Source organism: Sminthopsis crassicaudata, chromosome 3, assembly GCF_048593235.1.
Source record: "Sminthopsis crassicaudata isolate SCR6 chromosome 3, ASM4859323v1, whole genome shotgun sequence".
Classification (NCBI taxonomy): domain Eukaryota; kingdom Metazoa; phylum Chordata; class Mammalia; order Dasyuromorphia; family Dasyuridae; genus Sminthopsis; species Sminthopsis crassicaudata.
Genome location: NC_133619.1, coordinates 87,686,933 through 87,702,380, shown reverse-complemented (window position 1 = coordinate 87,702,380; position 15,448 = coordinate 87,686,933). Strand labels below are relative to the sequence as shown.

General features: G+C 32.2%; 1 protein-coding gene across 5 annotated transcripts in view; it reads left to right on the top strand.

Moving 5' to 3' along the window:
* The window catches only part of AKAP11 (A-kinase anchoring protein 11), a 63,062-nt gene that overhangs the window by 34,292 nt on the left and 13,322 nt on the right, over positions 1–15,448 (top strand). For all 5 annotated transcript variants that reach the window (XM_074299178.1, XM_074299180.1, XM_074299176.1 and 2 more), the window contains 5 exons: positions 1,695–1,742; positions 2,230–2,364; positions 5,499–5,766; positions 6,536–11,153; positions 14,912–15,061. In XM_074299178.1, the coding sequence (XP_074155279.1) occupies positions 1,695–1,742; positions 2,230–2,364; positions 5,499–5,766; positions 6,536–11,153; positions 14,912–15,061 (5,219 nt within the window). The remainder of the gene's footprint in view (positions 1–1,694; positions 1,743–2,229; positions 2,365–5,498; positions 5,767–6,535; positions 11,154–14,911; positions 15,062–15,448) is intronic.

Sequence of the window (15,448 nt, the reverse complement as noted above, 5' to 3'; positions counted from 1 at the left end):
TGAATATTTTCATTTTTTTAAAGTTAACTCTGTTGAATCTAACATTAAATATTTGAATGTTTTCAAGAACATAGAAAACTAAATTAGGTCTTTGCTTTCTATAAGAAGTCAATACAATAGAATTTTTTTGTATATCACTTGAGGATGGTGCTACTTTATAATATTGTCATGCTATTGAAAATATGTTTAAGGGCAAATAATTATTCTATTCCAATATGTCTGTTCAAGTCTTTTCAATTTTAAACATTATATAAAAACCTGAATTTTTTGCTAATAGTAGTAACTGATAGAAATTGGAAGTGGAATCTAGTTAGTTGATTTTATCAGTGTAAGGAACTCTTAGTATGGAAACACCTTCCAGTATGGAAACACCTTCCACTGATACACATTGGCACATTCTCTGATTTAGAATTGTAGAGAATTTCTTGGAATACTAAGAGACATTCCTATAGTCAGTAAGAATACACACACACACACACAAAAAAATACACATACAAGCATATATATATATGTATATATATATACACACACACACACACACACACACACACACACACACACACACACACACACACACACACACACACACACACACACACACACATATATATATATATATATATATATATATATACGTACATGTATGTGTGTCTGTATGTATATGAATGTATCTGAAGTTGCACCCAGGTCTGACTGACTAACCATCTAGTAGTCTGTGGTGTCTTTCAGTAACTGAAGTAAGATAAGTAATTTTCCCTTGAAGTAATTTCAAGAGTTTTTTCCTTGAATCTGTCTCTTATATAAAGTGATCAGATTGTTGCAAAACAAAATAAAATCTGTTGCATACTCTTCCTATAGCCAAAATGAAGAAGAGACTATTAAACTAAGTTATTGATGTTAGGAGGGCCAGCTTAGGAATTTTAAGTGGAATGAAAAAGATTAATTATTGTATGGAGAACCAATCAAAAGAGGCGACCAGACTGTGAAATCCCTTTGGAAAGTGGCAATTCATAAACTAAGATTTAGTTGGAACATAATTTGGGGGAGATAGAAATGGTGGAAAGAGAAGAAAATAAATCTTTTAGTTTATTCAACATTCTGTTGAATGGAATGCTACTTACTACAGCTTGGTAACCCTATCTTTAATATTCATAAAATAATGGTCATAAGATTCTTCTGTTTTATATTCAAGACTGTGGTATAAGACAGGGCTTCCTAAACTTTTTTCTATTTTTCACCTGAGAAATTTTTATGTAACTCTGGTTATAGAAAATAGGTATACAAATCAAACATTTACTGATAATAAATTATAAAGAAATTTATTTTAAGACAAATCTTTGGTATACATATTATTTTACCATTTGTTAAAGATGAAGACAAATTTGCATACTAGTGAGATGGATATGTTTATTTTTACATAAAGAATTAAAACTTGGTGGAATATTTGATATTTTTACTATTTCCACCTTTTTTTGTGACCTCTACATTCAGTTTCTTGACCCCATATGGGATTTCATTCCACAGTTTAAGAAGTTTTGGTATAAAACATTCAGAATTATATTGGAAAAATCATTATCTTACGATAAGCAATTGAATTTTTCCTTCTTAATGGGCTTCTGATTTTTTGCTCTATCCACTTCTTCTGATATGGCAGTTGGAGAAATTTCAGCTTAGCAGAATTTTTTTTTTTCCAGGTTACCTTTCTAGATTTCAATGAAGAAACAGATGCTGGTCACATGCAGGTAAAATAAAATTTGGAGTATGCAAAGGTACCTTCATAAATCATCTCAAGCCTCTTGATACTATGAAAAAATTTTTCCTATATTATTGTATGCTATTATCTCTGACTCTTAAAATTGAAAATTGATTTTTTTTAAAGTTAAGATTACATTTAAGGGATTATTTTAAAAAGTATACTTATTGAATGTCATTTAAGTTGTAGCAAAACAATTTAGTATGTTTATGCTGTGTATATTCTTTTGAAATTGCAAACTCAATTTACGGAATTTGGACTTTCTTTTATGACAGAGTTACTCATAAGCAATTTTACATGTTGGCAACCATTCGCTTAAATCTATAAACACTAGGTAGCATAGATAAAAATTTAAGTTTTTATTCTTTGAAAATTGGTTTTCCATAGATTCTGTTAACCAAATAGTTTATTATTTTTAAATTTACAGACCAAATTAAGCATTATCTCATACCTTTTTTCTGTGTTACTAAAATTAGGATTTAGCTACAATTTCTCTGGAACTTCCAGATCTTCTGAATTCTATCCACTTCTGCAATCTAAATGAAAATGAAATTATTTTTCTGAAGGATATAAATAAGTCATTTCAAACAAATGCTGATCCTCAAAAACAGGTAAAGTTTTTAAAAATTACTTATTTTCACAAACATTTAGCTTTTCCTTTCCTTCCCCTCTGCATATGCTGAATAATAAAAAGGAAAAGAAAACTTTTATAACAAATATATGTTTGCCATAGCAAAAAAAAAAACAAAAAAAAACTCTTTGTCAGGAGATGGGTATTGTGTTTAATTTTTAGTCCTCTGATTTGCCATTGGTTTTATCACTATATTAATCAGTTCTAAAATTTTTCAGACTTTTTTTGTTATATTATTGTTTTTACATAAATCGTTCTCCTGGTTTTGAATACTTTATTCTGTGTCAGTTTATAAAAAAATCTTTCATGTTTCTACTAAACTGTTCATTTTGTTTTAAGCACACTATTCCTCAATAGTTGGGAATCCCTTTAGTTTCCTCTGGAGCTATTATAGAAAAAAAATTCTTGTTATAAATATTTTTGCACAATAAAGGGCCTTTTCCTCCTTGTTTGATCTTTTTGGTTTGTCAGCCTAATTAACAGTGATCTACATAGGTGAAAGGGTATGCACAGTTTAGTGACTGTGGAGGCATAGTGTAAAGTTGCTTTTCACAGTGGTTAGACCAGTTCACAATTTCAACATTTGTCATTGCCCCCTTTTTATCTTTGTCAATGTGGTTTAACTTATATTTATTTGATTATTAGTGAATGGGAGTATAGCCTTTAATTTTTCCTTTAATAACTTTAGATTCATGTCCTTTCACCTATTTATCTAGCAGGAATGGCTTTTTCTCTTACTCAATTTGAATTAGTTCTATATATGTCTTTGATTTGAGATCTTCATCCGAAAACTTACAGCAAAAATTTTTCCAGGTACCTTTTTCCCTTCTGATTTTAACAGCATTAGTTTCATTTCTGTAAAAAAACTTTTAAAATTTTACATTATCAAAATTGTCCATGTTAAAGCATTTCAATAAATTTTTCCGACTTTAATTTTTCACAACCGAATTTATGCTTCTGGCCAATATTATTGTGAAACTTCTACATCATCGATTTTTCAGTATTTTTTTCTTTAAGATATTCTTTGTTGCTGTTTTCTTGTTTCAGTTATGTCTGATTTTTTTGTGACCTCTTCTGGAGTTTTCTTGACAAAGATATAGGAGAGGTTTGCCATTTCCTTCTCCAGTCTATTTTTAAAAATGTCAGGAAACTGAAATAGATAGGGTTAAGTAACTTGCCCAGGGTTACACACCTACCCAGTTAGTATATGAGACTAGAATTGAACTCAGGTCTTCCTGATTCTAGACCTAGAAGCCTGGAGATTTTCTTAAGGAAATATTATTTATCAAGATTTGAAGTTAAATTTTGACATAGAGAATAAATTGGTTATATTAATTTAAATTTAAGTAATGAGAAATATGACTTTTATTGCTTTGTATGCATTCATCATGCTCTTGAATTAATTGCTCACTTTCTTCAAAGACCTGACTATATAGAATATAGGCAACTAACACATCACAACATGCCCTACATTTGCTATTTTAGTTATTTGTTTTAGAATATGTGTTTAACTTCATCTCCCAGCCAAAAGAAGTTATGCAAAGCAGGTGACTAGGAATGTGTAATTTTAACATGGTATTTTATTTCTAAAAAACAAACACAAAAAGGGGGCATTTAAAAAGAATCAAACGATCAGGTCTACAGGACTTAGGCAATAATTACTTGTTAACCAAGTATATGATCTCCTTGGTGTGCATCAAAACGAATAATTTTATGTCTTGGAATTTAGGTATTCATGAAGAGTTTTTTTCAAAGATTTCTTTAAAATTATGCCTGAAGAATATGAACTTGCATTTTTATTTGAGATTTTTAAAAAGTTGAGATTACATTTCTGATCTCTTATTTTCTTATTTTGTTCTTAATTAATCTATAATGTAGTGTTGAGTATATCTTCTTTTAATGAGGATAATAATAGCAACTATCTTCCAGGATTGTTTTAAGGATCAAATGAGATAAATTTTTGTAATGTGCCTTGCAAATTTTAAAGTTCTATGTACATGCAAGCTATTGGTTTTTATAAGATTTGACATTTAGTATCTTTTTAGTCTCAAAAAACTTTCTCCTTTGCTTTTTTAATCACACCATACTTTTTTTGTTTTCATCCTCTTTCTTTTTACCACTGCTTCTTTGTTTCTTCCTCTTTATTGAAATTCTCTAATTTTTCAGTGAAATTGACTTCCATAATTTAAACTTGTATCTTTATGGATCAAATTCAGATGTGTATCTCTGATATTAACCTTTTTTTTTTTAGCTCTAAATCTACTTCTCAGTTATTTACTGGATTTCAAATCTAATACATATTAAACTGAAACAGTTTCAAAAATCTGTTCTTATGAATTCAGTCTTTCTATTAATGACATCATTGTTCTCCTAGTTATCTAGGAGATAGGCTCAGGGTGACTAAGTTTTTCCTTTACCTTTTCCCCTTTTTTCTGATCAGCTGTCAGATCCTGTTGATTTTACCTCATAATTGTCTTTGAGATTTGTCCAGCTCTTCTATCCCAGTATTAAAGTGTTTGGAGTTTAGGACCTTGGAGTCAAAAAGGCATGAATCTGAATCATTTCTCAGCTTTCTGCTGCTGTATAGATGAGGCTATTCATTCTAACTATAAAATCTGCTTGTATGCATAACACCATGCTAGATGATAAAGAAAAACTCAGGATCAGCTGGGGAAATAATCCATAAAACTCAATCATGATACTAGAGATAAATGATAGTTTAATATAGCAACATGATGATTATTTTTAAGCAGTAAATAATTTCTACTGAATGGTGCAAATGTCCATGACCAGGGAAAAATCTCTCTTAGATGATTTTGAGACTCTGGAAGAGGAGAGGTTTTAATTGAGTGTAAGGGATTAGCAGCATTTTATATAGGTGATTGGAATAGAGAGGAAATATAAAAATATAAAAGAAAAAGAAGAAAAATGAAGGTGAGTTCTCAAAAAAGGGAGGAGTAAACAGAAATGTTGTAAATAAATAGACAGGGGAAAAGACAAGAATGCTACTATTTGGGCAGCATCTTTCCCCCTTTAAGATGTATTATTTCTAGACTTTCATTACAGACAAATGTTGGAAAATAATATTTTTAATCTCCTATTATCTTCTCCAAGAATCATTTTTCTAGCGTGCTTTGTGTAATGAAAGTATCTCCAGCAACATCCCCAAGACTCAGAGTTGATTTTGTATTTAATCTACTAAGCAAATATGCCACAGGCATCCGCTATACTTTGGAAACATACTTACGTCAGAAACGTCACCTGGAGAAATGTCATAGAGATGATGATGACACTAATCAGTCAGTGTCTTCTATTGAGGATGATTTTGTCACTGCATTTGAACAGTTAGATGAAGATGAACTTTCCAAGATGCATAGTGATGGTAAGTTTTCTGTTGTGTTTTCTTGAGCTAGAATTATGGAGAAAATTAATATTAAAAAAATAATTTTTCTAATTACCATACTGATATTTTCCGAGTCTTGAGAAAAAGACTTCCCTAAATTTGCAACTCGTTAGCGAAGCCCATAATGTTAATTTTTGTGATGTCACAAGTTTCAAAATTTTAATTTTGTTGCAAAATCCATTTAGTCTATGGTATCCCAACAAATGTTTAACAACCAGCTTGCCGGGAGGTGGAATGAATGCATAAAACATTTATGTTTTCTTTATCACTTAAATCTGGACAGTCAGCAAATCAGTCAAACCCTAATTTGTAGCATTTGCTGATCTTTTGGTGTTAATACTCACATGAGAAACTCAACAATCACCTTTCTTGAGCTGATATGAGCTGTTTCCACTACATCCCTGATTTTGCTCATTAAATGGAAAACCCAGTGGTCTTCCTTCCAACTTAGGAATTGTAGAATATTGAACAGTCATGACTTAAGGTGAAAACTTTGGTTAAGCAGTGTATAAGTTACAAAATCTTCTCTCCCTCCCTTCCTTTTTTCCCCCTCCCTCCCTTCCTTCCCTTCCTCCCTCTCTTTCCTCCTCCCAACTTCCTTCCTTCCATACTTTCTCTTTTCATCTTTAGTTTTATTTACATACATATATATATATGTTTGTGTGTACATATATATACACACACACATTTATTATTTATTAAGACAAATTAATTTGTTTGTTGAAGAATACTTTTATTTTTGCTTTAGGAATAAGCTTTGCTACATTGCAGAGCCAATGTGATGCTGCTTCACAGACTATCCCTGCTCACTGCTTAGAAGCCAATGATTCAGAGTTCCTGATTAGCTCTATGCGACAGAAGTCAGTGGCCAAGTCTTCATGTTCCCTAATAAATGTTTTGGGATTTAAGGAACGACCTTCCAATGTGAAAAATTCAGTTACAACTTCTATTGCTGAACCTTGGACTCAAAGGAGTTTGTATAAGTCATGTCATCCTTCAGATATAAATGTTACATTACAAAAAGCTCTATTTTCATCTTCTCCAGCTGATTCATCTGAATCAGAATGTTCAAGCCCAAGCCCTATTATTTTCTTAGATGAAGAAGGGTATCAAAAAAGCTTAAAAGCAAAACTCGAGTTGCCAAAGATTCCTGTAGGAAAAGATGGTATAGAAGACTCGGATTCTGAAATAGGTGAATTTTTTGACAGTTTTGATCAGTTTGATGAGCTAGAACAAGCTTCAGATGCTTCTTGTCAACTGAAATGGGAACCTGTTGTAGGAAATCCATCCAAAAAAAGAGTTCACAAACATGGGAAGTCTTGTTCCATTACCACTACCATGAATCCTCAGAAATTCAAGTTTGATCGTCCCATCCTCCCAGCTAATGTAAGAAAACCAACTCCTCGTAAACCAGAATCTCCCTACAGTAATTTGTGTGATGTCCCAGACTCCCCTCGTCCAGTGAAGACATCAGGAGAGGACAGTGGTCTATTTAGTCCCATTCGATCTTCAGCTTTCAGTCCTTTGGGGAGCTGTACTACTACCGAGTGCTACTGCCACATTGACGTCAGTGGAGAAAAGTTTAATGAAAATCATGATAACATTTATTATCATGCTTACTCTGATTATGCAAACAATGTATCATGTGAAATACTTGGCTCGGTTTTTCATTCTCAGTTTGTCCCCAAATACACTGAAAATCTATCTTGCATTGATAGTATTGTATCCACTTTAGATCTTAAACCCAGGGAACTTGATTGGAAAGTAAGATCAAAACACAAATCTTTAATGATTAAGGAGAATATTCAGAAATTTGCTGCTGACGTTGTGGAAAAAAGTTTTGGCTATGCTTTTAAAGACTTACAGAAGGGAGTCTCTTCATGTACCAATGCACTTTGTAGCTTAGCAATGAAATTGACATCTTCAGTCTTTGATATGGCGTTTAATGAAATTGGAAGGAGAAGAGCATTTTCACTGAAGGAGCGTGCCATCAGTGGTTTGGCCAGCTTTCTGGTTGGTGATGCTCTAACCAGTGCTTTACGAGATTTACATTTTGTCAAGAAGCAGATATTTACAAACACTGCTGCTAGGTTTGCTGCAGACCTTGCTGAAGAACTTATTTTTGAAGGCCTTATGGAAGTATGCCAGTTTTCCTATCCATCAACACCCACAGGGACACACAACAGTCCTTTTGATTATGAAGACAAAGTAGTGAGGTCATATGCAAAGGATTTGTCTGAATCTGTCATACAGGAAGCATTCATTGAGCTATCACAAGTTGATGTGACTTTTACCACAAAAGCAGCAATTAGTGTGTCTATGGATAATATCAAGTATGTCAGCGCAGAAAGTGGGTTGCAGTCAACACAAACCTCGGCTTCTTTTTCTACTTGTCGTGATCAAATGCTGATAGCATTGAATCCAGCACAAGACTACAGAAAAGAATATACAGTACAACAGGCTTTGTTTTGTACCTCTGGTATTGTAACTTCTATACCAGTGCCCTTGGTAGGAAGTGCTCTTGGCAGATATTATACTTCATCTAATACATATCAGCTAAGTTCTCATCTGCCATCAGATAATAGTCAGAAGATGACTAATGATTCTACCCAAACATACTTTATGACAAAAAATAGAAATATTTATCTGTCTTCAAAACATAATGCAAATAATGAAAATAACCATGAGTTTTCATATAATCAGAATGATCTTAAATTAACAGATAGCATTGGAATTAATAATTGTTCAGAATTAGCTTGTGATCTATCAGCTATTGATAGTTTCTCTGGAACAATGGTAGACATGATAGTAACTGAAACTTATGAAGCAATTGCTGCCTCTAAAGTTACTAAAGGAGTTGGAGAATTGTCAGATTATTTAAAGAAGTGTAAAGCAGAAGAAAAAATCCCTTTAACACATGATGAAGCATCTCTACAGCATGGTGAAAGTAGCTCTAAAAACTATTTTGCTGATCATCTATCTAAATATATTATAAAATACTCCATAGATGAAAGCAAATTGGTAGTATCAAACAATAAGAATGTGGCACATAGTACTGGTATGCCAACATGTGTAAACAGCTTTAGAAAAGATGTATCTAGTTTGGTAAAAAAGCATGAAACAACAGAGAAACAATTTTTGCCTGCTGTTAAAGAGGAGTCACAGTTGACCCTGAATGAGGTTACCAACTTTCAAGATGGTACATATCAGTCTACTGAGGATATACCCTTATTAATAAAGGATTATGTTCCAGAATATAAGGAATCCATGGCTCCCAAGATTTCTTCAGCTACAATACCACCTTGTCCTGATATAACATTCCACGGACAGAATACAGAGGAACTCAATGAGGCAATGGATTCTTCAATAAAACCTTTTGACAAATCACTGAAAAAACATGACCTAAGTAAAACTCTGCCTTTTGGACAAGAAATCTGGTTTTCTCCTGCTCACACTTTCTCTCCTACAGTGCTTTCTGCTGAAGACATTTCGCAGGTGGAAGATAAACAAAAAATCAGAGATGGGAATATAATACCTGATACCCCTCCACCAACTCCTCTAGTACCACTCCAGATTAGTTCAGAGCAGAACCTAAGGAAATTAACCAAAAAACTCAAAGGAGAATTAGCAAAAGAATTTGCACCTGCTACACCACCTTCTACACCTCGAAATCCATCTCTTAATGGTTTATCTGAAAATGAGCAAAATACCATAGAAAAAGAAGAGTTTATGTTGAAACTCATGAGATCTCTTTCAGAAGAAGTTGAAAGCAGTGAAGATGAAGAATATCCAGAAATGCTTATGAAATCAGAGTGTTCAGAAAAAACAGCCCAATATGCAAATAATTTAGCAACACATATAATTTCTTTGGCAACTGACATGGCTGCTTCCTATTTACATGATAAAAGCTTCCAAGAACCAAGTATAAAATCTCATTTAAATGTTCAGTCTCAGACATCTGGATATGTTGCACTTGTAAATCAAGATGAGGCTTTACAATGTTTACAGGAATATGCAGGTGATGTGGCTGGGAATGTCATCAGAGAAGCTAAGAAAATGGTAAAATCAAAACATTGTAAACTACTGAGGCTAAAGAAGAATAACTGTCATGTAGATAGTTTTTGTCTCAAAAGAGATGAGAGAGATTGTTACTCAAAAGAGAAGTGGAATATACAGACTGAACAGTGGCCAAGAGAAGTTGACTCATTTAACCATTCTTTATTTCAGAATTCCTTCATGTCAGGTCTGACATCCAAGTATCCCAGCTGTGAAAGTGTGACAGATGAATATGCTGGTCACATTATCCAAGTTCTGAAAAGGGAAGGTGCTAATAGTGAGTTAATAATGGATCAGTATGCCAGTCGACTTGCTTATAGATCTATTAAATCGGGACTGCAACAAGCAGCTAGGAAAATTCAACTTAAATATAATAGAAAAATATTCCCTGTACGAAGCTCACAGATGAACAGTAAAAACGAACTATTAAAATTCTTGAATAAAGACAAGCATCAAATAGACAAAAAAGGCAAAAGAAATATAGATCATCTTTGTGAAAACCAAGCTGATGAAAGGGCTAAACTTACTCAGAGAATTGATTGTCCAGAGTTGTTAAAATTTTCAGAATCTCTTGCTTACAGCATAACACGGGATGTCACAAGAAAGTTAAAAATGTCCACAGTTGGCTTGCCAAAATCTTTAACAGACTCTTGCCTTTATAAAAAATCTGCATGTGAGGAAGATATGGGGACTTACATTGAATCAGCTTTTCCTAAATCTCTTCAACTTAATTCTCCAAAACAAAAATTTTACCACAGCACAAGCAGCTTAAATGAATTTGGATATGGAGACAGCATTATTCAAGCTATAGAGCAATATGCCAGAAAAATAGTTGATGACACTTTAGAAATAAGTTTGGAATCTGCAGTTCTTCAAGTTTCTAAAAACAGAAAATCAGCTGATAGATTTACTTATGCTGAAAAGTTGTCACCATTTTCTGGTACAGCTTGTAGATATTGTAACCTGAAAGAACACCAGGATTGCATGGGAAAATCATCACAGTACTTTTTTGGACAGGAGTCCTCTGCTAGAAATAAGCCAGTACCTAATTCAAAACTTGTACCTGGCTGTCAGAAATCCAGACTTTTTCACCTTGATGTTCCCAGAATCCATATTGATCTTGAACAGAAGGTGGTGCTGGCTGAAAAGATAGTTGCTGCAGCTATTGAAAAAGCAGAAAGAGAACTAAGTAATACCAGTCTGACAGCTGATAGTGGAATTGGGAAAGATGGTGTGAGCTTTGCTGACAGCCTTACCACTGAAATAATGACTTCAGCTATGATGAACATTGGTCACAATGTTAACATCAGGTAAATTTTGTGTATATAATTTATCTTAAATATAATATATATATACATGCACACATATATACCCATGTACACATATACGTATTTTTTTTTTTTACCAAATGAAAAGTTTGTTTCCTCTGTTCAAGTATTGGACACTTAAAAAAAACATTAAACATTAAGTGCCTACTGTGTGCAGATCATAGTACTAGATATTAATAAGTCATAGGCACTATCTGCTTTGCCTTCTGAGGATTCTGCCCTCCCCTTAGAAGAGTGCATTGAAGAGAATGGAATTTGATCTCTGAACTCTTGGTAACCAAACTGGAGATGATTTCAAGTTTTCTTCATTTTCAGAAATAGAATTTAGAGTCTTCCTTCTTTAGATGAGAGTATTGGATTAGATGACTCTCAAGAAAGACCTCTTCATGTTAGACCCCTAGGAAATAGAGATTTTTGCTTCATAAAAGGTGGGGGAAAGTGCCTAATAATTAGAACTGTCTGAAAATTGGAGGGCATTGCTTTGGGAAGATGAGTTCTTAATATAATTAATTCTTGAAGCAGAACCTGGATTAGTCTTTTTTGGGAATGTGTAGAAGGAGATGCCTGTTCTGGTTTGTATTAGCTTGGTCTAGATAGTGTCTCAGGTCTCTTCCAACTCCAATTTTCCATAATTTTGTTAGATAAAAAGATTGAGTTAAGATGCTCTAACATCTTAGAACTTTACAATTCAGCAGTACTTTTTTTCCCCTGCTTTTTTATTTAAGAGTTTCAGTTCAATTCAGGAAACATTTTTTAAAAAATAATGTATAAGGCACTGTATCCAGTTCTGGGGATATGAGGGTGAAAAATGACACTGACTTTGCTTTCAAGGAAATGGCACTTTACTGGAGGTTTAGTTGACATAATATTAAAAAAAGTATAAGATATATAGGATACATACATATATGTTCAATACATATACAATATAACAATTTGAGTCAAAAGAGAGATCAAACTTAGTTTTCTAAGAAGATTTAAGGAAGAATTATGTGTTCTGAGGCAGTTTTACTGCTTGAAATAATAGCAATAACATTTCTAAGGCCAAATATACTAGAAAATTTCTGAGATTTTTATCAAAATAGTCATTATTGACTAGACTATTGTAATAGTTTCATTATCTGGTTTCTTTGCCACCAGTCCTTTTTCTGGTATATCCTTCACACAGTCACTCTTATTCAGAAAACTTTAGAAGAATCCTATTGTTTATAAAATAAAATAGAAAAAATTTTACTTGACCTTAAAAGTATGCTACAATCTGATAATTCCCTACTGATTTAACCTTGTTTCATACGATTTCCCTTTACTTAATATATCTATCTATCTATCTATCTATATCTATATATCTATATATTTATATATAGATATATAGATATAGATAGATATATAGATATAGATATATATATATATATACATATATATATATATTCTAGTCACATTGGACTATTTTAAGTGTTTCCTGACCTTCATGCTTTCCCTCACCCTCATGAGAGATAGATAGCATGTCAATATTCTACATTGCCTAGAATACATTCCCTTTTTGTTTTTGCCTGAAAAAATCAGTTTCATTTTCTGGATCTATTTGGCTGCTATTTTGCCACAAATCCATCCCTGATCCCATCAGCTGAAAATTATTTTCCATGTTTTCTTAGAGTACTCTCTGGAGCTCTTCTTTGACCCTGTTACATTTATGTAATATTTATTTATCATTTGTATACATGCCATACCTACTAGTAATATTGTTAAGGTCCTTGAGGTTGTGACATTTTTCATTTTTGGGCCTCTACAACCAGCACATAGTAGGTTCTGAATAAGTGTTTCTTGACTTACTTTTAATTCCTTTCTAATGGAAAAATTTCTTTAAAAAGCAGAACTGAAGAAACACTTGACAAATGTAAGCTTTTGTGGTATGCTTGTGTTTCAGTTTATAGTTCTGTATTCATTCTAAATTGTTTCAGTTTTATGGACAAGTTATTATGTATTGGCTTTCACATTTTTAGAATAATTGTTTTCAAATCCTCCCTAGTGATGAAAAAAAGGCAAAAAGAAAAGGGAAGCTGGTTGTAAGAGCTTACTAGTATAAGCATAATTTTTGCAAAATAAATTTTGGTTGATATCTTTTGTTTATATAGTAAGTACATTTTGAATTGATTTCTTCCTTCAAAGAATAGTCCTTTAAAATAGAATTAAAAATAAGTTATCAAAATTAACCAATATTTCAAAAAAAATTGGCACTATATGTAATGTTATTTACCCATAGCCCTCTGTCTCTATCCCATGCCTGTACAGTAGCAGAGGCTTTTATGGATTCTGTTTTTTTGGGGGAAAGAAAGTAGCTTCCTTTTCTAATTTTAAAAAATTACAACTAGTTTTATTGCACAGCTTATAGCATCTGGGCTTTTTACTTGTTCTTCCCTTTATTTATCCTGGCAGATTAATTTAAACTTTTGAGAGAAACTCAATTATCAATGTTCAGTTTAGTGTTGGCAAAGTCTTTTAGAGGGAGAAAATTTAAATCGTATTTTGAAATATCAGTTATAATGATTATTGTTAATAATAATAATAACTTATTCAAATAGTTCTATAAGGTTTACAGAGAGCTTTATAAATATTATATCATTTTATCCTCACAACAATCCAGGAAAGTCAGTGCTATTGTTATAACATCTCTTATTTTACAGATGAGAAAACTGAAATTATGTGAATTGCCCAGAATCACATAGCTAATAATTTTCTTCAATCAAATTTGAATTCATGTTTTCCTGAATCTAGGTCAATACAATCCACTACATTGCCTAACTCTCTCATTATTGACTCTACTTTGAAACCGCCAATCCACTGTTCATTTTAGCTAAAATGTCAGCACAATGTAAGGTATTTATGAGAAATGTATAAGACACAAAACACAAAAGTTGTATTCTGCTCTTACACAAAATAGTTAATACATTAATACAAAAGAAACCAGAAAGAGCAGAATCAGAAAAAAATTTCGAGAAGGAAGATTAAATGATCAAAAGGATGACAGGACTTTCATGTACAAATAGATTTAAAAGAAAAAAAAATATGATCCTTTCATTTAGAAAAGACAGTTGCTAGTAAGGGAATATGAAAAAAGGTTATGAAATCAGAGGGAGTATTATGTGAAAATGGACTTCATTACCAAATTTTGGAATCTTTGAATTGAGAAGTAGTTCTTAAAGCATGATGTTGTTTAAGATAGTTTACATTATTAGTTCTAATATTATTGATAGCATACATTTATGTGGAACTTAAAATATATTTACTATTTCTTCATAAAGCTTGGAAAAGGTAGTACAAGTGAAAAATAGTGAAAAGCTTCCTCTTTTATAATTGAAGAAACCTTGGAAATACAAAACAGAAATTATAAATTATTAGATGGAGGAAAGAAATCCTAGAAATCATCTAGTCTGACAAATCTTTCTCTTTCCCCCTCTTTTTATCCTGTTTAGTATTGCCAGTAGGAAGCGGAAATTAATTTAAAAAGGAATTTGATAATTTATGAATTATAGAGAAAGCTTTTAAGGTAAAGTTAGAGGTGCTTGTAGTATATCCTTCAAGTTCTTAGGAATTGACCTAATATCAGAAATAGTATAATAGGTTAGATAGCTTGACATTTCTTTCCCAAGTCATTTGCGTTTTTGTATTTCTATTCATTTTCTCATTGAATTGGTGCAGAAATATAATATAGAATGAATGATATGTTGATTCAAATTTCTGTTTAGTTCAATAGGAAAAGAAGGATTTCAGTCAATTGATTCTGTTGGTAGTCAGCAGATGAGTCTGAGTATTGGTGATGACAGTAGTTGGTCCAATCTAAGTTTCGAAGATGACCATCAGGACGAGAGCAGCAGTTTTCTTCATCTCAGTGACAGGTAACTGAAATTTAGCGTATGCATATAATTATCTAGTTTGTTTGGCCCTACATACTTCCTTGTAGGCCCATTATAGAAAATCTTTACACCTTAACCTTATAGATGACAAACATGTCTCTAAATTTTAAATATGGTGTTATTTCTTATAACAAGTATTTATTGAAAATAGAGGAAATGCACTGTGTGGAATAAAGGGTTCTTCAGAAAATCAAGTATAGTAGTAGGTAGTAGTACTAGTACTAGTACTAGTAGCAATAACTAAGCAAATCATGTAATTAAAATAAAATCTCATTAATCACTTTTGTGGTATGAGGTGAAAAGTGCCATTTCAGTAATTAATATTGTATAGGATAAAATGTTTAATTTTTTTATATAAATCAAAGAAAT